Source organism: Bos javanicus, chromosome 22, assembly GCF_032452875.1.
Source record: "Bos javanicus breed banteng chromosome 22, ARS-OSU_banteng_1.0, whole genome shotgun sequence".
In the NCBI taxonomy this organism is placed as follows: Eukaryota; Metazoa; Chordata; class Mammalia; order Artiodactyla; family Bovidae; genus Bos; species Bos javanicus.
The window spans coordinates 53,066,063-53,091,934 of record NC_083889.1 but is presented as its reverse complement, the minus strand read 5'-3'; the positions used below and the strand labels follow the sequence as shown (position 1 = coordinate 53,091,934).

General features: G+C 45.2%; 1 protein-coding gene across 5 annotated transcripts; it reads left to right on the top strand.

The window, feature by feature from the left end:
• Window positions 1–3,015: 3,015 nt before the first annotated feature.
• On the top strand, window positions 3,016–20,243 carry CCRL2 (C-C motif chemokine receptor like 2). 5 transcript variants are annotated; one of them, XM_061397020.1, is made up of 3 exons: window positions 18,599–18,705; window positions 18,808–18,861; window positions 19,131–20,243. In XM_061397020.1, exon 3 carries the CDS (start codon window positions 19,143–19,145, stop codon window positions 20,187–20,189), a length of 1,047 nt encoding a protein of 348 aa, XP_061253004.1. In that variant the 5' UTR covers window positions 18,599–18,705; window positions 18,808–18,861; window positions 19,131–19,142; the 3' UTR covers window positions 20,190–20,243. The 5 variants fall into 5 exon arrangements, with proteins under 5 accessions (XP_061253001.1, XP_061253003.1, XP_061253002.1 ...); XM_061397017.1 differs by lacking the exons at window positions 18,599–18,705; window positions 18,808–18,861 and adding an exon at window positions 3,016–3,479; XM_061397019.1 differs by lacking the exons at window positions 18,599–18,705; window positions 18,808–18,861 and adding an exon at window positions 18,296–18,573.
• The last annotated feature ends 5,629 nt before the right edge of the window (window positions 20,244–25,872 follow it).

The window sequence follows — 25,872 nt, the reverse complement described above, 5'->3', positions numbered from 1 at the left end:
TAGCTATTTATGATTCCATAGCCCCCACTTACTCATTAATTCAACATTTAATGAGTGCCTACTGTATACAACATCTATGTCCAGCTCTCAGGTGTGGATTCTATCCTGCCGGCCACAGGAAACCCTTGATACCATGAGACACCCTCAGCTTTGCTTTTCAGAAAAAGTCTGTAGGACAAAACAAGAGACTCAGAGAAGGAGCAGTGTCACAAACCACATTTGGAATGAAGTTCCTGTGTTCACCAAATGATTTAAGAGTCTGGAGACAGGAGCCAGAGAGTTAAACAGACTATCCCAGAGCACAGAGTGAGGCATGCTCCAGCACCAAGGAGGACCCCCCAGCCAGGTGCTGAGCTGTCAGAACTGACTTCCTGGCAGAGATGATGGCTCACCGAAAGCCTGAGGATCAAGGAGGGCCTTAAGACATCTCAAGATTAAATCAGCTCCCCCACCCAGAAGCATAAAAGCAACTATTTTATAACCAGACATACTTTTCCTCATTCTAAGTTGCATTTGTTTCACAACGTAAAGTTCCCATTCCATCCTTCCTAGCATGTTCAATCCAACCTCATGACTCTTCAGCCAAATTCAGGATACATACCATTCATTTTCTGTTCAGTGCTCCCTTGCCAAAAACTTTTCCCCTTTCCCCTCACTCCCACAGTTGATTCTTCTAGTGTAGTGGATCTCAACTAGAAGATGACTTTCCTCCAGGGGCCATCCAGCCATGTCTGGAGACATTCAGGTTGTTACAATTTGGAAAGAGGCCTGGAATCCCCCACAACAAAACCATACCCCAGCCCCCATCTGTCAGCAGTGCCATGGCAGAGAACCCTCCTCCAATCTCAGCAAGGAGGACCCTGGATCAGGCCCCACACAGATGGCTGCAGCTGACTCCAGACTCATGGAATATTCCAGATACTTTACATGGCCAAAGGAGACTCAGGCTGTCCACAAGCACCCATTCCTGTCACTCCACCGTTTCCACAGCCTTTCCACACCTGCTGATGCAAGACAAACCCATAGTGGGTCCCACCAGAGGTGCTCTCCACTTCCCCACAGCACGCACAGACCTAGTGGGGGGGGGGGGTGATCCCTGTCTCCCTACCCCCACCCTCCTCAGCCAGGCGACTTTAAAACACAGCAGTTTTAGGTTATCTTTCTCAGCAATCCAGTCTGTGCACATAAGGGAAGGGATTGGGGGGGGGGGCTATTAGATGAGGAGAAATCATAAGGGAAAGTGTATACATGTGTGATGAATGGAGAAATTTCAGTGGCCACAGTGTATGAGAAAAAACAGAGTCACAGAGAAGAGGTAGCTTCACAGAATAGGTGGTGAGTGGTTTCATGCGAAGGGAAAGTGAGAAGGGAATGGAAAGAAATGGGACTGGCGGCTGGAGAGTAGACGACAAATGAGGACAGACTTGCTAAGGAGTCTGGGCCTGTTGAAGCCAGGGAATAAATGCATACTTGGGCCCTGAATGGCCCAGGCAAGTGGTGGATGTGCTGGAGGAAGACAAGAAGTGGGGCAGGGACTCTGGGCAGAGGTTTTGGCAGTGCACCTTCTGGGACACAATGGAGGGCTTTGCCAAGGTAAAGAGCTCTGTGTGGAAAAAAACATATTTGAAAGCTACATTTTTAGTTGTTTGTTTTATTGGAGGATAATTGCTTTACAGTATTGTGTTGGCCCTCTGCCAAGGACTGCAATTTAGGGAGTGGGGAAGGTCGAGGGTTGGGCCCAGCCCAAAGGGATGGGGAGCACTGACTCCAGGATGTGGGATTCTGTTTTTAGGACAGGCTGAGTTAGAACTCCTGGAGGTGGCAGTGTCAAGAGAAGCTGGATGTGCTGGCCCTGAATTAGCAAAGCAAATGGGTGGAGATCCACATTGGAGGGGGGTCACAGGAAGTGAACACTGTGGGAATGGAAAAGTGGCTCAAGACAGGACCCAGAGGAATAGAGGCAGCAAAGGAGTCCCAGAGGAGAAGGGGAAGGTGTACTAGGCAGGGCAAAGACAATTGCAGAGGAGAGAGCTCTGGGCGGAACAGGAAATGTCAGTGGTGTTTAATACTGCCAAGCAAGATAAGAGCAGAAAAACACATCTCCTGATCCTGTGACACAATCAGAAAGGCACAATAATTTAGAAGCTCCTGCCGTGTCTCTTCCTGGGCCAACTCATGTAGCAAAGGGGCACAGAATTGTATTTCCTCCTTCCCACAGAAATGCATGATTTTTGTCCCCAAGTTCTGGGCTCTCTCAAGGACAGGACCAGCCTTTGCGGTCTGAAGGTCCTGTATACTGGGGAAGGGAAGTGCCCTTTCCAATGACCCTTTCCAGAGGGTGTAGCTGACTCCTTTGGAACAGGAAGGGATGGGACCGTGGACTCTGATACAGAGATAAAAGCCCGCTCAAGGCCCCTGGGCCTGGAAGGGATTGGCTTCAGAGCCTCTGAGGAGCCTCAAGGACCAGCCTGGGGGAGCATTGGGCAGGAGGGAGCACTGCGTGCAGTTTCTAACACGGGGGCTCGCATGGGTGCTGGCCCTCAGAGGGGCCCAGAGCAATCACCCAGGCTGAGGACCAAGGCAAATCCCATCCTGCACAGTTAAAATCTGTCAGGATTTAATTCTCAAGGAATTATTTTTAAAGTGAGATGCTACTTAATTATCTTTAACTTTTGCTCATAAGAAAAATATTTTTATCTAGTTAAGATATGGTTAGTATACAATCACAGTGACTGTCCAGCATAACCAACCCTACAAAAGCTGGAGCAGGGAAGGCGAGGAGGAGAAGGGCATGCTGGGGGGTGGGGCGGGGGGATGAGCCACTTCCTCTTCCACTCTGCTCTCCATACCCTGTGGACAATGGTGAGAACCAGGGAGACGGTCAGATGGAGTGAGTGCGCAGCATGGCCTCCCTCTGCACATGACTACTCCTTCCGTCCACCATACACGTGGGTTTCACAGTCTTACAACATGATGGTGTTGAAAATTCCAGTTTCCATTTCCTGTCAACCAGGGTAAACGACATTTGCAGAAAAGCAGAACCCTCAGCCTGTGCTGTACTCTGCCCAGATGCCCACTTCAGTCCTAGGGATAGGGCTGCTGCCCCCATCACTGGAAACCACCCTCAGCCACTGGGACCTGCCTGTCTGCAGGGCGACTGAGGCCAGTGACTGCTGAGGCGGGACTGAAAAGGCTGGGCCCCTGCTCTCCCCGTGGCACGGTGCTCAAGGACCACCCCAGAGCGCCACAGAGATCAGCCGAGCCCTCACACTGTGTGGAGGTGTGTGCTGCACCCACGTCGTGGTGGCTTCTCCCTCTGCCCAGTCCTGCCTCACTCACTCCCTTACACGTGAGTGACCCAGAAGCTACCCTAACAGGACCGCTGCCGCTGAGAGCTCTGGATTGCCAGGAACGCGATCTAAGATAGCCTGATTTGGGGTACAACTTTCTCTTCCACTGAAACTCAGTCACAGATACCAGTAAGTAATAAGATGTCTCCATCTTGAATTCTGTTATCTTCCCTTCCCTTGCTCCATCTCTGGGATCCAAGTAGATGGTCCCTCAGGAACCTGAAAAAGAAGACACTAGGAGGAAAAGGGAGGAGAGGGGAAGAGGCCTCCGCACACTTCACCTGGCTAACTCGCATTCAGACTGGGCTTAGAGACTCCCACACTGGAAAACCTGGCCCGGTGCCCCTGCTGACAGCTCCTACAGCTCCTGTGTGCTCCCCTCACACAGCACGTGAACCCCTGAATTACAGCCGGGTGTGCACCTGACCATCTCCCCCCAGAAAGTTACTGCCATGAGGGCAGAGAAGGGGTCTACTTTGCTTGCCATTTTCTCCAGGGACCTGGCAAAGCTCCCCGCACTTGGGAGACATGTCCTGTAGGGTCCTGGCAGGAAATAAATGGCACATACAAGTAGGGCAACTGAGGCAAGTTTGGTAAGAAGACTCTTTACAAGATTTAGACAGGGCATGAGGAAACCACAGCGTACAGTGCAGTACCTGGTGGCAGTGAGAGCAGGCTGCCATTCCCACTGCTAGGAACAAGGGGCAGGGCACAGGCGTGGGTAGAGACTGACAAGAGCCACTCACAGGTCAAGCGACACATCAGTCCCACCAGCAAGACGACCCCTGAGAACCACCAGGAAGGAGCCAGGGAGCTAAATCCCCTGACCTCACTCTCTAATCTCCTGCCTAAAACTCCCCATTGGCCAAATGCAGCTGATACTCAGAGGACAGAGGAGACTGCTATTATAAGATAAGGCTCCCTGGACATAAACCAAGGTGGAGGTGAGTAGAGAGTGGGTACAGCAGAGCAAAAGGAAGATATATAATCAGTAGACAATAAATACCTGGGAGAGGAATAAATGAATAGCACTTTTCAACAAATATGTGTTGAAACACTACTCAGTGGATATTTGTCATTCTGATCACTGTCTCAGGTAGACAAATCAAAGGCCACACACATAAAAAGGACACTAAGCCTAACTCCAACCTGGGGGCAGACAATAAAGCCTTAGGCTATGTGAGATGAGGCTCTGCAACTGAGAGGTCCTGACATAAAGCTAGTGCTGGGGAAAAGGTGAACCAGAAGAAATTCTCTCAAAGGTAGATAACAATAAGGAAGCTTACTTGTTTTCACCTAGGCTCTAATTGATTGGTGAAAAATCTGTAAGAATCCAAAACCCCAATGCTTCATGAAAATCTAAGGTTTAATTTTAGAATACCCTCAAAATGGGAGACCCCCCCAAACAGGCCAGGAAACCCTGTCTCAGGCCATCCATATTCTCAGTGCTCTTGGCTGGAACAAAGGCAAAACTCCTCCAGAAGGCAGTGCTCCCACTTCAGGTCACGAAAATATTCTCCAATAAATATGAACTCACACTGAGACTACAAAATGTACAAGGAAATGGACCTCTGTGAGTGACAGCTGGCAGGCCTAATCCTAATAGGATCAGAACTCTGAATTTCAGGGTTGATTAAATCATGATTTGATTACAAGCATTTTTATGAGGAATCAAAATCCTAAAACATAGACAAAATATTATTACCAGAACCCACACAGTGTTATAAACGTATATGCTACTCTTGTGGAATTTTTCTTATTGCCCTAACTCAGCACACTATCTCAGATACAAAAAATCCTAGAAACCGCTCTGAAATACGAGGGCATTTACTCAGTAGACGTTTTCCCTTTCTTTTCCCAGGGATACACACTCACAAGTGGATGCCTTCTGAGTCCACTTGTCTGCTAATTGAAGAATACAGAAATAATTCTCAGGACTTAGCAATTTTCCTTCTTTCTTCAGTACCGTATCTGTGGTAGGATTAGGTTTATGTACAGCTCAAATTCAGGCTTCCCAGGTGGCTCAGTGGTAAAGAATTCATGTGCAGATGCAGGAGCCACAGGAGACATGGGTTCGATCCCTGGGTCAGGAAGATCCCCTGGAGGAGGAAATGGCAACCCATTCCAGTATTCTCCCTGGGATAATCTTATGGACAGAGGAGGCTGGCAGGCTACAGTCCATGGGGTCACAAAGAATCAGACATGACTGAGTACACATGCACAGCTCAGATGCACCACTTTCAAAGTCGTGGTACAAGATCATACCCTATTTCTTGTTCATTTGCTACTGGCCATGTTTTAGAATTTTTGTTGAAACTATCTTTTAGTCACTTTACAAGGGCCTGGAGATGGAAGAGTTCATGACCCTATTTCACTCTGCCATCTTTACTAGAAAGCCCCACAGAAACGATTTTGTGATTCTATAGAGGTTTCAAAAGCTTAAGCACTGCTTCAGCTTGGGTGGCCCTAGATGTATGTAGTGGTATTTGTGTGCTGGCTTTGGAGCTTGGTTGGTGGGATTGTTGTTTATAGTTGGGAAGCAGGGAGATATTAGACACCTGTTTATGGGGCATTAGCTGTCCTGAGTCGGCAGAGCAACCAATTACATTTCACCACAAGATGTTGCTGGTGGCCCCGGGAAACCAGCCTCACTGGAATGGTGGGGACAGACGCTAGGCCAGAGGGGACTTGGTAGGGAGTGAACAACATGAAGCAGCTGGACAACTAATGAAAGCTGTCTGGGAAGAGGGAGAGTAAGTAGCTCGAGCAATGTGTGAGGTTAAGGGCAGGATTACAGTCTTTATCTGAGAGACCTGAGCATTTAAAAATTCTGGAGAGACCAACAGAGAAAGAGAGGTTGGAGCTAAAGCAAAACATGGAATACTCTAACGGAGGTTAGACAGAATGAGAGCCAGAGTGCAGAAGGAGACATCAGCCTTCAATAAAAGAGGAGCAGCTGAGTCCGCGGAAAGAGGGAAGAAAGGAGAATCTGAAGCTGGGGACCAGGGAGCTAAGGGAGTTCAAGAAAGGTAGAAGGTAAGGTCATTTCCTGAACATAAGTGTAGGTGACAGGAATGAGCATTTGAAGAGATGGAAGAGTTTTAAATTGCTCAAAGTAGCCAACAGAAAATAGGAGAAAGTGGCAATTTGGGACATTCATAACCCATAAGAGTTAGAAGGAAAACTAGAAAAATCCTTGGAAGCCAGTTGAGACTAGAGACCATAAATTAGTCATAAATTCTGTCTTCATGGCTAAGTGGTTTTAACCAGCTATTCTCAGAAACACATTCTCAAAGAAAGAATGGCAGGGAGAAGTAGAGTGATGGGATCAAAGGCTGGGAATCAAGGGCACCCAAGGTACTGACCAGAGAATGACTACATTATAGACTATGGGATCTTAGCAAGACTAGGAGGGATGTGGCTGTAGGAAGGGCTGAGACGCAGAGGCTAGAGGGCTTGATGAAGGAGAACAACAGTACAGAAAGAGCAAATGCAGTGAGAAAGATCTAAGGAGTAGATGCTGTGATCAGAAGAGTGAGCAATTTTACTGTGAAAGTTCAGTGCAGAATCAATTTAACAAACCCCACATCTGACTGTTAGCGTGGATGATAGTGGAGTGAAACTGAAGGCCAGTGGAGTTAATGAGTTGAAAGCCCTGGGCCCTGAGTGGAAGGCAACATGGGCAATTAAGCCACCAGGATGATGGAGAAAACTAGGTGAAGAGAAGCTCCTTATCCACATACCCTTGTCTTAATAAGAGGCAATCAGGCAGACAGTGGTAATCAGCAATGATGAGCAGAGGGCAGGGTGGGGGCTGGAGACCACAGCAGTCTGTTATATATCTACCTACTGAAATCTGCAGGAGTAATGGTCAGCAAGAGGCACTGGAGCCAGGAACATCACCTTCTGACCCTCAAGGATTAGGCATGTGTGAAAGGGAAAGAGCATCCTCAAGGAACATGCCAAGGAATGTTCTGGGATTCAGTTGAGGATGCCAGGAGGATTGTCTGCAGTGGAATTCAGATTTCAGAGGGCACAGAGGAGAGCAATGGAGAAAAGAGAGAGTTAGGAAGGGAGGTGAGGGCAGAGGAGACAGGAAGAAGAATGGCAATCAGAAACTGACCTGGCGCACTGACTGAAGATGGCATGGATGGGGGCATAATGACATCAAGTGGCCTTATGTGTCTCAAAAAGATTGACCCCAGCAGAGCACAGGTAGGTGAAATGAAGTCGCTCAGTCATGTCCAACTCTTTGCAACTCCATGGACTGTAGCCTAACAGGGTCCTCCATCCATGGGGTTTTCCAGGCAAGAGTACTGGAGTGGGTTACCATTTCCTTCTCTAGAGGATCTCCCGACCCAGGGATCAATCCCAGGTCTCCTGCATTGTAGGCAGGCACTTTACCATCTGAGCCACCAGGGAAGTCAGGTAGACAGTGGCTAAAAAGATGAAGGAGGGATTAAGATGCTGGTAAAGAATCTGCCTACAATGCAGGAGACCCAGATTTGATCCCTGCGTTGGCAAGATCCCTGAAGAAGGAAATGGCTATCCACTGCAGTATTCTGAAGAATTCCATCAGAAGAGTCTGGTGGGCTACAGTCCATGGGGTTGCAAAGAGTCAGACATGACTGAGCTACTAACACTTAAGATGCTGCAGAACATATCATTCTTTAGTAAGCAAAGGACTCAAGACTCTCTAAAGACTGATGTCTCCCTTCCAAGGCTGTGTTTACCCAAATTCTTTCAAGATACAGACACTAATATGTGACTCAGCATAAAATAAATGTATTAGATGAAACCTCTGAGAGAGATTGCGAAGGGTGGCGGGCAAAGCTGGGAAAGTTACCAGATCACAATGCAAGTCTGACCCAAAACAAAGGACAGAAGGAAGAAGTGGGGTGAGGGAGAAGCACCAGTCCATCATCCAGGAATGGGCCCATCCCAGTGGCCCTAGGGCCACTGGGCTGGGAGCAGCCCTTGGCAGGCAAGGCCTTGGCATGGATGCAAGGATGTACTTTTGGAGTGAGGGAGCTGGGCTCCTCAGTCAATTATCCTCGTTCCCACACAGCACTGTATAATCATAAGGGATTTGATTTAGGTCATACCTGAATGGTCTAGTGGTTTTCCCTACTTTCTTCAATTTAAGTCTGAATTTGGCAATAAGGAGTTCATTGTCTGAGCCACAGCTCCTGGTCTTGTTTTTGCTGACTGTGTAGAGCTTCTCCATCTTTGGCTGCGAAGAATATAGTCAATCTGATTTCAGTGTTGGCCAGCTGGTGATGTCCATGTATAGAGTCTTCTCTTGTGTTGTTGGAAGAGGGTGTTTGCTATGACCAGTGCATTTTCTTGGCAAAACTCTATTAGTCTTTGCCCTGCTTCATTCCGTATTCCAAGGCCAAATTTGCCTGTTACTACAGGTGTTTCTTGACTTCCTACTTTTGCATTCCAGTCCCCTATAATGAAAAGGACATCTTTTTTGGGTGTTAGTTCTAAAAGGTTTTGTAGGTCTTCATAGAACCGTTCAACTTCAGCTTCTTCAGCATTACTGGTTGAAGCATAGACTTGGATTACTGTGATATTGAATGGTTTGCCTTGGAAACGAACAGAGATCATTCTGTTATTTTTGAGATTGCATCCAAGTACTGCATTTCAGACTCTTTTGTTGACCATGATGGCTACTCCATTTCTTCTGAGGGATTCCTGCCCACAGTAGTAGATATAATGGTCAGCTGAGTTAAATTCACCCATTCCAGTCCATTTTAGTTTGCTGATTCCTAGAATGTCGACATTCACTCTTGCCATCTCTTGTTTGACCACTTCCAATTTGCCTTGATTCATTGACCTGACATTCCAGGTTCCTATGCAATATTGCTCTTTACAGCATTGGACCTTGCTTCTATCACCAGTCACATCCACAACTGGGTATTGTTTTTGCCTTGGCTCCATCCCTTCATTCTTTCTGGAGTTATTTCTCCACTGATCTCCAGTAACATATTGGGCACCTACTGACCTGGGGAGTTCCTCTTTCAGTATCCTATCATTTTGCCTTTTCATACTGTTCATGGGGTTCTCAAGGCAAGAATACTGAAGTGGTTTGCCATTCCCTTCTCCAGTGGACCACATTCTGTCAGATCTCTCCACCATGACCCGCCCATCTTGGGTTGCCCCACAGGCATGGCTTAGTTTCATTGAGTTAGACAAGGCTGTGGTCCTAGTGTGATTAGATTGACTAGTTTTCTGTGATTATGGTTTCAGTGTATCTGCCCTCTGATGCCCTCTTGCAACACCTACCGTCTTACATGGGTTTCTCTTACCTTGGGCGTGGGGTATCTCTTCACGGCTGCTCCAGCAAAGCGCAGCCAATGCTCCTTACCTTGGATGAGGGGCATCTCCTCACCGCCACCCTTCCTGACCTTCAACGTGGGATAGCTCCTCTAGGCCCTCCTGTGCCCGTGCAGCCACGGTGTGGGTTGGTCCTCCCGGCCACCGCCCCTGGCCTCGGGCATGGGGTAGCTTCTCCCGCCCGCCACCCCTGGCCTGGGGCTTAAGGGCATGGGGTATCTCCTCCCGGCCGCCACCCCGACCTCAGACACTGGGTATCTCCTCTTGGCCGCCCCCCCTCCCCCCCGCAACCTCGGACGTGGGGTAGCTCCTCTCGGCCATTCCTGCACCATCGCAGTCTGTCACTCTCGGCCGCTGCCCCTGACCTCGGACGTGGGGTAACTCCTCTTGGCCGCCGCCCTTCAGGCATGGGGTCCTCCGGGCTTCTGCCCCTGACCTCAGACGTGGGGTACCTTGCCGGTGCCAGCCGGCAAAGTCGATCAGGTCCCGAGAACGTGCACGGCGGGGCTAAGAAAGAAACTAAAGCAAGAGACTACAAAGATGGGGTCGAGAGGTTCAGACACGTCACCACGAAGGGACGCAGTCTGACACCAACTTTATTCAGCATCTCATATTTATACAGAAGAGCGTGAGAAAGACAAGACAGTTGACATTTTTTCTTGGTTGGCCTATACATCTTACAAACAGTCACAAGAAATCTTGAGAGCATGGGAATGGCACCCTGTTATTATTTCTTACACCAGATAACATTTCTCTGTGCGTGAGAAGTTTGCACAGAACTCCAGGTGCCTGCAGTAAATAAGCGCCTAATCTCTGGGGTGGTGGGACAGAGAGCTATGTTTGCAAGCAAACCCTCAAGGACTGAGGCAGCTCCCAGAGCTGTGTCCTTCGGACAAAGGACCCCGTTCTCACGGGCAGCTCCCCGCAGTACCTCCTCTAGGCCGCGCTTAGCGCGCCCGTCACAGCCGCCTGCGCTTTAATTGAAGAAAATAGGGAAAACCACTAGACCATTCAGGTATGACCTAAATCAAATCCCTTATGATTATACAGTGGAAGTGAGAAATAGATTTAAGGGACTAGATCTGATAGACAGAGTGCCTGATGAGCTATGGAATGAGGTTCGTGACATTGTACAGGAGACAGGGATCAAGACCATCCCCATGGAAAAGAAATGCAAAAAAGCAAAATGGCTGTCTGAGGAGGCCTTACAAATAGCTGTGAAAAGAAGAGAAGCAAAAGGCAAAGGAGAAAAGGAAAGATATAAGCATCTGAATACAGAGTTCCAAAGAATAGTAAGAAGAGATAAGAAAGCCTTCTTCAGCGATCAATGCAAAGAAATAGAGGAAAATAACAGAATGGGAAAGATTAGAGATCTCTTCAAGAAAATCAGAGATACCAAAGGAACATTTCATGCAAAGATGGGCTTGATAAAGGACAGAAATGATATGGACCTAACAGAAGCAGAAGATATTAAGAAGAGATGGCAAGGATACACAGAAGAACTGTACAAAAAAGATCTTCACAACCCAGATAATCACAATGGTGTGATCACTGACCTAGAGCCAGACATCCTAGAATGTGAAGTCAAGTGGGCCTTAGAAAGCATCACTATGAACAAAGCTAGTGGAGGTGATGGAATTCCAGTTGAGCTATTCCAAATCCTCAAAGATGATGCTGTGAAAGTGCTGCACTCAATATGCCAGCAAATTTGGAAAACTCAACAGTGGCCACAGGACTGGAAAAGGTCCGTTTTCATTCCAATCCCAAAGAAAGGCAATGCCAAAGAATGCTCAAACTACCACACCATTGCACTCATCTCACACGCTAGTAAAGTACTGCTCAAAATTCTTCAAGCCAAGTTTCAGCAATATGTGAACCGTGAACTTCCTGACGTTCAAGCTGGTTTTAGAAAAGGCAGAAGAACCAGAGATCAAATTGCCAATATCCGCTGGATCATGGAAAAAGCAAGAAAGTTCCAGAAAAACATCTATTTCTGCTTTATTGACTATGCCAAAGCCTTTGACTATGTGGATCACAAAAAACTGTGGGAAATTCTGAAAGAGATGGGAATGCCAGACCACCTGATCTGCCTCTTGAGAAATTTGCATGCAGGTCAGGAAGCAACAGTTAGAACTGGACATGGAACAACAGACTGGTTCCAAATAGGAAAAGGAGTTCGTCAAGGCTGTATATTGTCACCCTGTTTATTTAACTTATATGCAGAGTACATCATGAGAAACGCTGGACTGGAAGAAACACAAGCTGGAATCAAGATTGCCGGGAGAAATACCAATAACCTCAGATATGCAGATGACACCACCCTTACAGCACAAAGTGAAGAGGAACTCAAAAGCCTCTTGATGAAGGTAAAAATGGAGAGTGAAAAAGTTGGCTTAAAGCTCAACATTCAGAAAACGAAGATCATGGCATCTGGTCCCATCACTTCATGGGAAATAGATGAGGAAACAGTGGAAACAGTGGCTGACTTTATTTTTCTGGGCTCCAAAATCACCGCAGATGGTGACTACAGCCATGAAATTAAAAGATGCTTACTCCTTGGAAGGAAAGTTATGACCAACCTAGATAGCATTTCAAAAGCAGAGACATTACTTTGCCAATAAAGGTTCATCTAGTCAAGGCTATGGTCATGTATGGATGGTCATGTATGGATGTGAGAGTTGGACTGTAAAGAAGGCTGAGCGCCAAAGAATTGATGCTTTTGAACTGTGGTGTTGGAGAAGACTGTTGAGAGTCCCTTGGACCGCAAGGAGATCCAACCAGTCCATTCTGAAGGAGATCAGCCCTGGGATTTCTTTGGAAGGAATGATGCTAAAGCTGAAACTCCAGTACTTTGGCCACCTCATGCGAAGAGTTGACTCACTGGAAAAGACTCTGATGCTGGGAGGGATTGGGGGCAAGAGGAGAAGGGGACGACAGAGGATGAGATGGCTGGATGGCATCACTGACTCGATGGACGTGAGTCTGAGTGAACTCCAGGAGTTGGTGATGGACAGGGAGGCCTGGCGTGCTGCGATTCATGGGGTCACGAAGAGTCGGACACAACTGAGCGACTGATCTGATCTGATCCACACAGCACAGCAATATTTGCATGTCTGAGGTAACATTTCTCGAAACATGTCCTGCAGAGCAGTTAGTCCATACGTAACTGCAAGAGAATTAACAAGGGGGCTCCATGATTTAACAACTTTGGGAAATGCCACATACTTTCTCCAGGATCCAAATGCTTATCAGCACTTGAAGAGCTCTGAGAAGCACTGTAGTAAAGACTTGTTTTATATTTTTAGTCCACCTATCTTCTAAACATCTGTGAGCAAAGTCACCCTCCCCCATTTTTTACGTTTTTTAGCACAATGCAGAATAAACCAAACAAACATTGAAAAAGCCTTTGTTAAGGATATAATTAACTATTTTTCTTCCAGTAAGTACATATAAAATCTGTATTTCAGAGTTCGTCATCAGGTAGCCCAGGTAGTACGAGGACTAAGCACTAAAGTGATGCTGTAAGCTTGGCCAGGATGTAGGAGAAAATGTGGGGGCAGGATGAGACATTCTCAGAATCCCTTAAATTACAACATGAAGGTATATTCCCCTTCAATCTACTGCTCAGCACCAAACAACGAACCCAGAGGAAAACTGATGGTTTTCTAAAAATAGGTTTTACACACTTTCCATCAAGAAGTAGTTCTATTTAAAAATTATAATAGCTGCTGGGAATATCATTATCAAAGATTTTTTTTCCTACACGTATCAAATTTTCTGGAATATTTGCTAATAAAAATTAGATAATCTGACAGCACTGATATTTGATGAAGCCATTTTAAGAAATAGATAAATTATTGTAATTCTAAATTTTTGAATAACCTTTTCTCGGTATCATTAGATCCCTGAAATGCCACCGCACTAGGATGCATTAAGCATCCTAGCACTCTCCCATCCCTTCACTCAACTAATTTAATGTTCTATCAATCAATCAGCATCCAGTTAAGAGACAGGAATCATACCAGCAATTTGAACAAAGAAAATTCACTACCAAGAATTGTTAAGCAGTCAAAGGGGACTGAAAACCCAAGGGAGGAGGAAGCAGATATAGGGAGCGGCCTCCAGGCTGAGGCAGAGCGCCCGAGAAGGAACACACCTGCAAGATGCCTTCCCTCGCAAATCTGAGATTCAGACCTTGTCAGAGAGGGTGACTGCAACCCTCTAGATGGTCAGGAAATTTGCCAAGGTGCTGCCCTTTGGGGCTGGTGAGTCGGAAACTGCCTGTAAGGGTACCAGCGAGACACACAAGAGGGTGGGCATCAGTCTCCACACAGCACTGTCAGGTCATCCCAAGGAGCGAAAACAAACAACAAAATCCTGGAACCAGAATGAGAAGCCCCTGCCTCTTCCTGTGATTCTCAGCACCTTCTGTACTAGCTGGCAAAGGACAAATGTTTACAGAGTTCAGCTTGAGGATCACGAAGCAAAGGAAGGAAGGTGGGTTAGGGGCTAAAAGGCAATGAATTACTAACAGATGCACTGCACCCTCAGCTTTTTTTTTTTTTTAATGGAAAACCAATGTAACATGAAGAATACTTCTGCATCTCCTGTAAAGTTATTGCTAAGTGTGTTTTCCAGTGTGTTTCTGTGTGCCTTTGCTCAGTGTGTTTTCTGATCTCCTTGATACAAGAACTCAGTAACAACAAGAAAATGAGATGAGTATAAATTATTGGACCTAATCATTTGCTGTTTCATCTCATCAGAGATTATCTTGTCAGCAAGGCTTTCTTTGACTATTCTACATAAAATGTGACCCCCCAAACCACCCTTGCCCCTCCTAGTCTCCTTCCCTGCTTTACTTTTTGCCACAGAACTTCTCTCCTACCACCTTCAACTTACATACTTATTTTGTTTTTGTCTGCAACGTAAGCTCCATGAAGGTCAGGATGTTTGTCTACTAAACAGAGCTGGGCACATGCTATGCATTTTATAAACATTCGTTGAACAAATGAATGATCTACATGTTATGGGGGGAGTAAGAGTTATAACATGATAGCCTCCTATACTGAAACTGGGACTGAACCTGAATAAACACTTTTCTAAAAACATACAGATGGCCAACAGACACATGAAAAGATGTTCAACATCATTAGTCATCAGATAAATGCAAATCAAAACCACAATGGTATTATCACCTCATATCTGTTAAAATGGCTATTATCAAAAAGGCCACAAATGACTAATATTGGTGAGGATGTAGAGAAAAGGGAACCCTCGTACACTGTTGATAGGAATGTAAATTGATGCAGCCACTATGGAAAACAGTATAGAGGTTCTTCAAAAAACTAAAATAAAACTTCCAGATGACCCAGCAATTACACTCCTGGGTATACATCTGAAAAAAATGAAACCACTAATTTCAAAGATATAAGAACCCCAACTTTCACAGCATTATTTACATTAGCCATGATATGGAAGAAACCTAAGTGCCCATAAACAGATGAATGGATAAGGAAGGTGTGGTGCATACATGTACAATGGAATATTAGTCATAAAAATGAATGAAATTTTGCCATTCACAACAACATGGATGGACACAGTATTATGCTTAGTTAAATAAATCATAGAAAAACAAACACTGTATGTTATCACTTATATGTGGAATCTAAATTAAAAAAGCAAACTCACGAATATAACAAAACAGAAAGAGCCTCACAGATGCAGAGAACAAACTAGTGGTTACCTGTGGAGAGAGGGAAGATTCGGGGAAGGGCCAAGAGAGGGGTAAAGGGTGAAAAGATACAAACTATTATGTATAAAATAAATAAGCAATATTGATATATTGCACAAGGAAATATAGCCATTATTTTGCAATAATTTTGCTGTTATTTAGTCACTAAGTCATGTCCAACTCTCTGCAACCCCAAGACTGAAGCACACCAGGATTACCTGTCCTTCACTATCTCTGAGAGTTTGCTCAAACCCATGTTTATTGAGTTGGTAACGCCATCAAACCATCTCATCCTCTGTCATCCCCCTCTACTCCTACCCTCAATCTTTCCCGGCATCAAGGTCTTTTCCAATGAGTCAGCTCTTCACATCAGGCAGCTGAAGTATTGGAGGTTCAGCTGAAGCTGAACCTTCAGTCCTTCTAAAGAATAACTTCAAATGGAGTATAATGTATAATATCCTGAATCACTATGTTATACACCTGAAACTAATATAACACTGTAAATCAACTATACTTCAATTGTCTAAAAAACTGGGGTTTAATTATATGTATCACAGAATCATGTGAAATTTGAAGTTTCCTAGAGAAAAGCATTGTTCGGTAAGGATCATCCTAACTTCCTGATATTCAAATGGACTTCACTTTCGGAATTATTTTATTTTGGCTTGATTCCCAGAATTCTGCTTATTTACACCCAGACCTTGGATTTTTTTTTTTTTTTAATTGAGCATGCAGCTCACAAACCTTAGAATGTAGTGAAGTTTCACCAATAATGATGACCCTATTACAGTTCCAGATACTAAAATGGTAAATAAAACCTTCCTCCTGCTTCAACTTTAGACTTGTAAACAACTCCTTCCTACTAATTTTCAAGAATCCCATGGTCTTCAAGATCAAATATACAGTATAGTGATTATAGACAACCAAATTGTATTATAAACATTAAATTTGCTAAGAAAACAGAATTGTTTTCACCACATAAAAAATTGGTAATTTTGTTAGCTAACACTACCATGGCAATCATATTGCAATATAAATGGCATACCTTATGGCATACCTTAAACTTCTAGAATGCTTTTCATCGATTATATCTCAATTCAAACAAAAAAGAACTCCAAGGTCTGGGTGTAAATAAGCAGAATTCTGGGAATCAAGCCAAAATAAAATAATTCCGAAAGTGAAGTCCATTTGAATATCAGGAAGTCAGGGTGATCTGGAATTTACCGAACGATGCTTTTCTCTAGGAAACTTCAAATTTCACATGATTCTGTGATACAGATGAGGCACCTGCTTGCTGCTATTTTCCTCCACTTAACCACACAATGTGCAGTGTGTATGTTCATGGGCTTTTTTAAGTTTCAAAGTTTGACTTGACCCTCACTCCCCTCTGGGAGACTGACCAGTGAGCATCAGGCAATAAAGCACCATGAGGCACCATCACTTAGTCAAAGTTGTGGGGGGACTGATGTGTCTCCAAATAGCCCAGCTGCAGGGGGCAGAACCCCCAGGGCGCGGTGACCCTCACTGACTCACAGAAGCCATACTGGGGGATGATGGAGGAAGACTTGCTGGGAAATATTCACAGCCCAGGTTCCCAGCAGCACCAATCTCTCCCAACCCTTCCAACCCCTTCATACAGAGGAACATCACGAGTTTCCCTCTGGGTTAAATTTAATGCTTGTCACATATCTGTCCAGGCCTTTATTGTTTATTTTTCCTTTCCCTTAATAGTTCCCTCAGTTATATTTCTGACAGATCTACGTTCTGCACTATCACTTCAAAAACATCTTTGGCATTAACAGAAGTCTTTTAACCAGTGAAATGAACAGGAAGCCAACATGTAAGACTGGTCCCCAAATTAGGTCCATCACAGGTACAAACAGTCGATCCAGGAGTTCATACAGATTTTCCAGTTATTTCAAGTTATTTTTTTCAGTTCATCTTTCTTCCCAACCACCCCATCTCCCTTCAAATGTGGACTCTCAGCTTCCTTTCTCTCTGGCCTTAAACGTCACCCACCCCAGCCTCAGTCTAGAGTTGAACTTGTTCCCCTCACATTCTCTGCACAGCATTTTGATAGAGCCTCTGTGTCCTCACCATGGAATCTTCCTGCACTAGACCCTTCTTATAGGAGCAGGGTCAGCTCCTAACATCCTTCCTAATTCCTTGGTTCCATCACATCGATTTCCCCCAGGCTCACTGGTACTGAGGTCTCATCTCTGAACCCACTCTCTTCTCAAATGACATTATTCTGTGGCTTCCACTGGCACCAAATCCTCCCTTGGGGCCCCATTCTTCAGTCAAATATCTGACACACAAAAAATGTCTCTCAGAAAGAATAAAGAAAGTCGCTCAGTCGTGTCCGACTCTTTGCAACCCCATGGACTATACAGTCCACAGGATTCTGCAGGCCAGATTACTGGAGTGGGTAGCCATTCCCTTCTCCAGGGTATCTTCCCAACCCAGGGATCGAAGCCAGGTCTCCCACATTGCAGATGGATTCTTTACCAGCTGAGCTGAGGAAAGCCCTGTTACTGTTCCTCTCAGCTACTGCTACTTTCAAAAGTAACAGTACGAGTCCAAGCAGGGTTGCTCACCACAAGTTCTTGAAGACTGACCCATATGCTAATACTGATGAAATGCTCCAGGGGAGCGTCAGCCCCTGGTCCGGATGCACAGTCACCGCCAGTCACTGCGTGTGACACTTCTCTGCTGCTACCCACTACCTGCTCAGAGTTGCACGTCAGAGCACTTTCCATCCCTCCCTCAGTATCACTGAGAAGCAGCAATAACTTAGTTCCTTATCTGGGGCAGCCAGCAGGATGGCCACAGGGAAATCAAAGGCGGGGTGCGGGGTGGGGGTGGGGAGAGCAGCAGCAGGAGCAAACAACTTCCCGGTTTCTCTTTGCAGCTTGAGAAACTATCTAGGGGTTAGTGGGAGCTTTCAAGTTGCTTTATTTCGCTTAGTCCCTGAGACCTGTGACTGGTGGGACACAGCCACCAGGGGGATAAACAGTGGTTTCTCTTGCCCCAAAGGGTCAGGGGCCGGCTATTCAGAAGGAAGTTAAGTCTTTGATCTGGCCAGACGGCTCCCACAGCAACTCGTAGGTCAGGAGGCTGTTCCCTCCCCTCCCAGGAACTCAGTCAGTGGTAAGTCATCGACGTATTTAACCAGTTGTGTCCACTTGATACTTAGGGTGGTTTCACTTTTGCAAACATTTATTTATATCCTTCGAGAGAACTCAGACTTCTCTGCCTATCACAGGAAGCTGTTTACAGAGGGTGAGCAAACTTTTTAAACACATAGGAACTGTGACGGACACCAATTTTGTGAAACTAAACCCTGGTACTTAGTTCTCTTTAATTGTGTTTTTTCTTATATAGCTTCAAGTAGGCAAGTCTTGTTTCTACCAGGAGAATGAAGTTGTATGAAGAAGGGTAACGTTTACTTTTGTTTCCCTGTGGTAGCTGGTATACTACTAAACACCTAAGTGCTTAATGAAGGGATGAATTATAGCAGCTGTGCTCAGGATGCAGGGGCATGTTAAAGAAATGTTTATTTTAAATCTTCTAAGTTGAGACCTGCTCTGGCTAAAATAAACACCAGAAAAGGACGTGCGTGGCTGCAGGGGCTCTAGTCCTGTGTGCTGTTTCATCCAGGACCACATAGCTGTAGGAAGGGAAAATAACCTTTCATTTCTCCCCAGGGCAGCCTGAAGATGGCTAATTACACGCCAGCACCAGAGGATGACTATGATGTCTTCATAGAGGATGATCTGAGTGATGACGAAATAGAACCATGCACCCCATACGACCCCAAGATTCTCTCGGCCCAGCTGGTGCCTTACCTCTACACCACGGTGTTCATGGTTGGCCTCCTGGACAATATCTTGGTTGTGTTTATCCTGGTAAAATATAAAGGACTCAGGCAAGCAGAAAACATGTCTTTCCTCAATTTGGCACTTTCAAACTTGGGTTTCTTGCTCACTCTGCCATTCTGGGCTTACGCAGCCTCTCATGGGGAGGGCTTTGATGACCCTCTGTGTAAAATTCTCCTGTTGCTCTACTCCATAGGCCTGTACAGTGAGGCATTTTTCAATGTCCTTCTGACTGTGCAAAGGTACAAGGAGTTTTTCCATGTGAGGAGGCGTTTCTCGGCCTGCAGGACTGTGGCCGGCAGCATCTTCATAAGTGTTCTAGTGTGGGTCACAGCCACTCTGGTCACTTTGCCTGAACTTGTTTCTTACAAACCTCAGATGCAAAGCCAGAAATACAAGTGCTTCTTTACCGGACTTCACTTCTTACCAGCCGATGAGACATTCTGGAAGCATTTTCTGACCTTAAAGATGAATATTTTGGGATTTCTTTTGCCACTGTTTGCTTTTGTATATTGCTACGTGCGAATGAGGAAAACACTCCAGTTCAGGGAGAGGAACTATGGCCTTTTCAAGCTTGTTTTCACCATAATGGCAATTTTCCTTCTGATGTGGGGACCCTACAATATTGTACTTTTCCTGTCTGCTTTCAATGAACACTTCTCCCTGCATGGCTGTGGGAGTAGTTACAACCTGAACAAAAGCGTTCAGATCACGAGAATCATCGCCGCCACCCACTGCTGCGTCAACCCTCTCCTCTACGTGTTTCTTGACAAGGCATTTAGGAAACACCTCTGCCACCTTTTCTACCTGTGTAGTGACACTGCACCTCAGCCCACTGAGGAACCTGCCCAAGGCGCCTCAGGGGAAGAATATCACCTTTCTAGCTAAATGGAAACTAGCTCCTGTCAAAGGCAGGATAAATAAACATCGATTTTTCACTCATCATCTTGTTCTGTCCAGTCGTTTTTTACACATCTGTATATAAAATAGGACACAGGGAGAAAAGGGGGCGGCGAACAAACATCCACCAAGCATTGAATCTGTCTCAGGCAACGTGCTAGGCTCTTGACAAACGTGAGCTCCTCCACATCTCACTGCTTGCTCATGATATGGGTGGAATTAATCTCCTTTCTCTGGGGAGGAAACAGGCTCAGAAATTTGTCTATGATCACACAGCTAGAGAGTGGCAAAGCTGGGACACAAACCCAGTGCCATTCACTCCAGAATCTATGCTGTGGCCAGCACACCAAACTTTCAAAATTCAGGCGAGAAAATACATACAGAAAATATGCACTTTTAAAACCAACTGAACCACATTCTGAAAGAGAAGCAACCTACTCCCACAGAAGCAATTTATCAGGCACCTTTCCTTTCATGTAACTGAAAGAGCTGGCTAGCTGGAGGCTCTGGATAAAAAGAGGAAAACAGACTTTCTCTGTGGAAAGTACTCTGGGTCTTCTTGGCTACTTGCCACACCCCCAATGAGCCCAGACAACCCCAACCGCTGAGCCTCCCAAGGTTTCTAATACTTCCTCCTATTTAACAATAGTAAATGTAAGATTGTGTCTAGAAACCTTTAATACAAGGCATGCTTTGTTCTTTTCAGTGTAACATACACCTTAGGCCTCACCACATGCAACTACAAAATGCCACAATACACGTTTGCCGGGTGCTATCTAGTGCCCGTTTTCTGTTACATATCCCAAGTAGAGGTGACAGCTTATATTTGGGATGACTACGGACAACAACCTCTCACCTCCAGTACAGAGGAGGGAGGAGGAAGAGGTGGCACCTGGGAGAAATCTCATAGTAAGCACAAGCTATACCAATCCCTGGATCTTCCATGTCCACACAGGGTAGTATGGATGAATCATGTCCTACAAAATATTCATACGTTGCAATCCAAGCCCCAGTGTGACGGTATTTGGAGATGGGGACTTTGTGGGGTAACTTGGTTTAGATGAGGTGGAGCCCTCAGGAAGGGATTAATGCCTTTTAAGAAAAGACACTAGAGAATGTCTTCTTTCTGCACCATGGGAGCACACAGCAAGAAAGTGGCCATTGGCAAGCCAGGGAGAGAGCCAGCACCAGAATTCCACCAGCACCTCAATCTTGGACCTCCCAACCTTCAGTACTGTGAGAAATAAGTTTCTGTTGTTTAAGCCACCAAGTCTGTGGTATTTGTTGTGACAGCCTGAGCTAAGCCAGGACTCATCCTCAATGACATTAAACAGCAAATAAAAACACCATGACAAGTTAAGAGCAAGACCTCAGAAGAAAGTACCCCAGCAGATATAAAAAGAGGAGAAGGAGAAGGCATTTGGGAATGCTCTTCACATGCTGATATGAGTAGGTCTGGACTCTCCATTCACCTCTCCCACATATGGAACAGAAATCTCAGACAAAATGACACTGATTTTGGATGTTCATACACACAGTGCTGAATTCACAGAACAAATCCTTTCAGAATTTTCAGAATGAAAACATGGGCGTATATAAATTCTGACAGTGACTCAGAGTGAAATCATTATTGAAAATCAAAAGTTTGTGAAGGATGATCCAGTTACAACAGCTCACACACATATGTAGTATATTTGGAACATTGATAACCCAGCAAGATCTTCTTCCCCTAGCAGAGGACAGTTGTTCTAAAGATAAAAATGATTCAGGTTTGCACCATTTACAATAGCCAAGACACGATAGCAGCCCAAGTGCCCATCAAGTGCAGATCACACACACCCAAAATGAAATATTATTCAGCCATAAAAAGGAAGGAATTTTAACATTTGCAGAAATGTGGATGGACCTACAGAATATTGTGCTGCATGAAATAAGTCAGACAGAGAAAGACAAATACTGCATGGCATCACTTATGTGGAATCTAGAAAATAACACAAATGAGTGTATATGAAAAACAGAAACAGTCACGGACATAGAAAATAAACTTGTAGTTACCAAAGGGGAGAGGGAAGTGCAGGGGACAAATTAGGGATATGGGATCAACAAACACAAACCACTACGTATAAAATAGATAAGTATCAAAGGTGTATTACATAGTATAGGGAACTATAGCCATTAACTTATAATAACTTATAAAGGAGTATCATTTGCAAAAATACAGAATCACTATGCTATATACTTGAAACTACTAAAATACTGTGAATCAACTATCTTTCAATTAAAAAAAAAAAAAACATGCTTCTGCACTTTTCTACAAACTATTGCATTAGAAACTAAAAATCATTAAAAAGCCAAAGAGAAAATAGTTAGCATAGTTAAGAAAAATTGACAACGTTTCTGTTTTGCCTGTAAATTAAATTATTTTCTAATGCAAAAAGAATTGCCTATCAAGTCAAGATAATTCTGACTTGGGACATTTGAGAGAAAGGCTGAAATCTCACGAGAAATCTCTTGTTCATCTCAATTCTATGTATTTGTGGGTATAAACGGAACAAGCTGTAAAATGGTAAACAACTGATACAGTGAATGAGAAAACAATAAAATTTGAGGTTGGAAAAAAAACACAGGATGCCAGTTAATTTTGAAGTTTGGTTAAGCAACAAATACCCTTTTTTCTCCCCAAATGTTCTGGGACCACATCAGCCCCAGTCATCCTCCTTCCTAAGAGCTGCTCATCCTTTGCTGGTCTCAGGCTCCCCCACCAAGCTGGAATTTCAATAAGACTTTGTCATTTTTGTTTACCAACTGCCTTCACAGACATATCTGCACCACAGAAAAGTCAAAGAAAACTGAGAATCATCAGCTTCAGTTTACAAGTGTGGAAACTGAGAATTAAATCACACAGCTCTCAGGGGTCAGAATCTGGGCTTGACATTTTCTGATATCAAATCTTATGCTCCTTCCTCTCCTCCACCCAGTACTTCCTGGTTAGTCTCTAGAGCTTGGTTTATAGAGTGAGTTCCTGTATATAACTGCACCAGATTTTTTACAATATACCAAGTGATTGGGGGAAGGCGGGTCTGAGGATTGCCGGTCCTGTCAGCCACCCATTTACGGACACTGAGAAAAGCAGAGTTCTCCAAACCACCATTTCTGGCACATCTAACAGAAGAAAATCTTTGATCTAAATTTCAGACTCCAAATCCTTTGATCTTTCCCTGGGATGTGGCCTTTAGCTATGACTAGGGCCATTAGTCACATCCCTAGAGCCCCCTGCCGTGCCTGCTTGGAGAGAGGGTAGGAAGGGGTGTCTCTCTCTTCCAGTGGGACCCAACACAGGCCACCTAGCCTCCCTGACCTTCAGATAACTGGGAATAAGACTCCTCCCCAGGCAGGGTTGATGGCCAGGATGAGGGCTTAGTGAGCAACACGGTGACTGGCCCACTGGATGCTGCCACACAGCACTTTTCCTCACACCCTCCACAGACACTGCCTGAACCTTGATGGTGTTTGAATTTCAGTTCTCATGGGCCTCCTCCTCCCCATATCAGCCTCCTGCAACTGCCAGGTAAATGACTATGTTTAACAAAAGGATCTGGGGACATGTGGCTCATCCCCACTTCTTTGTCTGAAGAGTAGTAGGGAGGATCAGACCATCTGGCTTGTATCGCCTATGACAATATGTATTTTCCTCTGCCCTCAACCACATGGTCAGCTCAACAGTTTTGCTGTGAGTCTGTGGACAGCCCTCCCCACCAAGCCCTCGCCCACACGCTACTTCAGGCGTCTGTCTTTGCAGCGCACCTGCCGCACACTTCCTGGGGGTGCACCCAGCTTGCTCACCATGGCTCAGGACCTTCCTCAGCTGCCCCGTGCAAACAGGCCGGACCTCCTCTGCAAGCACACAACCCAAGTCCCCAAGTACACGCCAGCTCTGTCTGACGATGATCTGCACACATACTCACTGTTTCCACTCTGTCTCTGAAAGACTCCAAGGCAGAGGGTCAGGTTCATCTCCAAATGGACTAGAGGAGATGGGATGCAGTGACAGATGAGGAGGTGGCCAAGAAAAAGACTCCAGCCAACACAGGTGCTGTTATTCCCACAGAGAGAAGTGACACTCATGCCCATGAAGGAAGGTAAGGAGGGGTTGACTACCAATGGGTAATGGGAACACTTCCTTAAAAAGAGGCTAAAGACATTACAGGGAAAATGTGAAAAATATGACTATGAACAACATATCAGATGCTATAGATTTATCATTTCAAGAGTAACAATAAAATTGGGATTATGTGGGACACTGTCCTTACTCTTAGAGAATGCATGTTCAAGAATTTAGGAATGATATGGCTGATTCATATTGATGTATGGCAGAAATCCACACAATATTGTAAAGCAATTATCCTCCAGTTAAAAATAATTTGTTTTAAAAAAATGCAAAAAAAAACCCAACTTAGGAATGAAATGTCACAGTGGTCACAACACACATTCAAATAATTTAATGTCTCACACACACACACACACACATCAGGTCATATAAAGGAAACGAGGAGGAAAACACATCAAAATGTTAACACCTGTCAGCTCCACATGGTGGGTATGTAGATGTCCACTGAGCCCTCTTTGACTCTCACTGCACAAAGGGAAATGTTCCTAAGATCAAGCTGAAGAGGAAAACTGATTTTTTTTAAATTTTCTGGCCACAATGGGTCTTCATTGCTGTCTGTGTGCTTTCTCTGGTTGCAGGGAGCACGGGCTGCTCTCCAGTTGTGGTGCATGGGCTTCTCACTGCAGTGGCTTCTCACCTGTGCTCAGCAGTGGCAGCTCCCTGGCTCTGGGCACAGGCTTAGCAGTTGAGGAACACAGACTCAGTTGCTCTGCAGCCTGTGGAACGTTCCTGGACCTGAGATGGATCTCATGTCTCCTGCACCAGCAGGTAGAGTCTTTACCACCGAACCACGAGGGAAGCCCAGAAAACTTAACTTTGATATTGTCTGGATAATATAGTGGCCAGAGGACAAAAGAACAAGCTGAGCTCGAAGGGCCTCAGAAGGCAGAAACAGAAAGCATCAGACCCTTATCACCCTTCCACCCATGTCGCAACTGTTGCAATTTTTGCGCCATCCTGGGCAGCATAGCTTGTCCCTTTCCTAACCCCATATTAGGAAGGGTATTTGTCCTGTTCTTCTCCCCCGTAAAAGGAAAGCATACATATGGTACCTAATAAGTAAATGACAGCAAGATTTCTATCCCATTCCCTTCCTTGTTCCCCGGCTAGAAAAGACAGGCAGATGACCCGTGTTAGTTGTCATTTCTTCCCTGAGCCTGCCCACTGCGCCTATTAGACACACTCTTTTTAATGAGTGCACTCTAATAAACTGTATTCTCCTTTCATTCTGCCTTTCCAGAAATACTTTTCCAACCTGCACACAGACCACCACAGGCAAAAACAAAGAAAAAAGTATGATACCCTTCCCCAGGACAAATTTTAAAAGTCTCCTTTCTGGTCCCTCATGACTGGGGTGAGACTCAATCTGTTCGACAGTCAGAGAGAACAAGGCCCAGCCCCTCATTTCACCCACAAATAAAGCCGAGGCAAGAACAGTTAGGGGACTTACCTGAGGTCACACAGCAGCAGAGCTGGGCCTGGGCTCTAGATGTCCTGCTCACA

Excerpts from the sequence above, each read along its gene's own strand:
- CCRL2 (XM_061397017.1), top strand. The coding sequence starts at position 19,143 with ATGGCTAATTACACGCCAGCACCAGAGGATGACTATGATGTCTTCATA.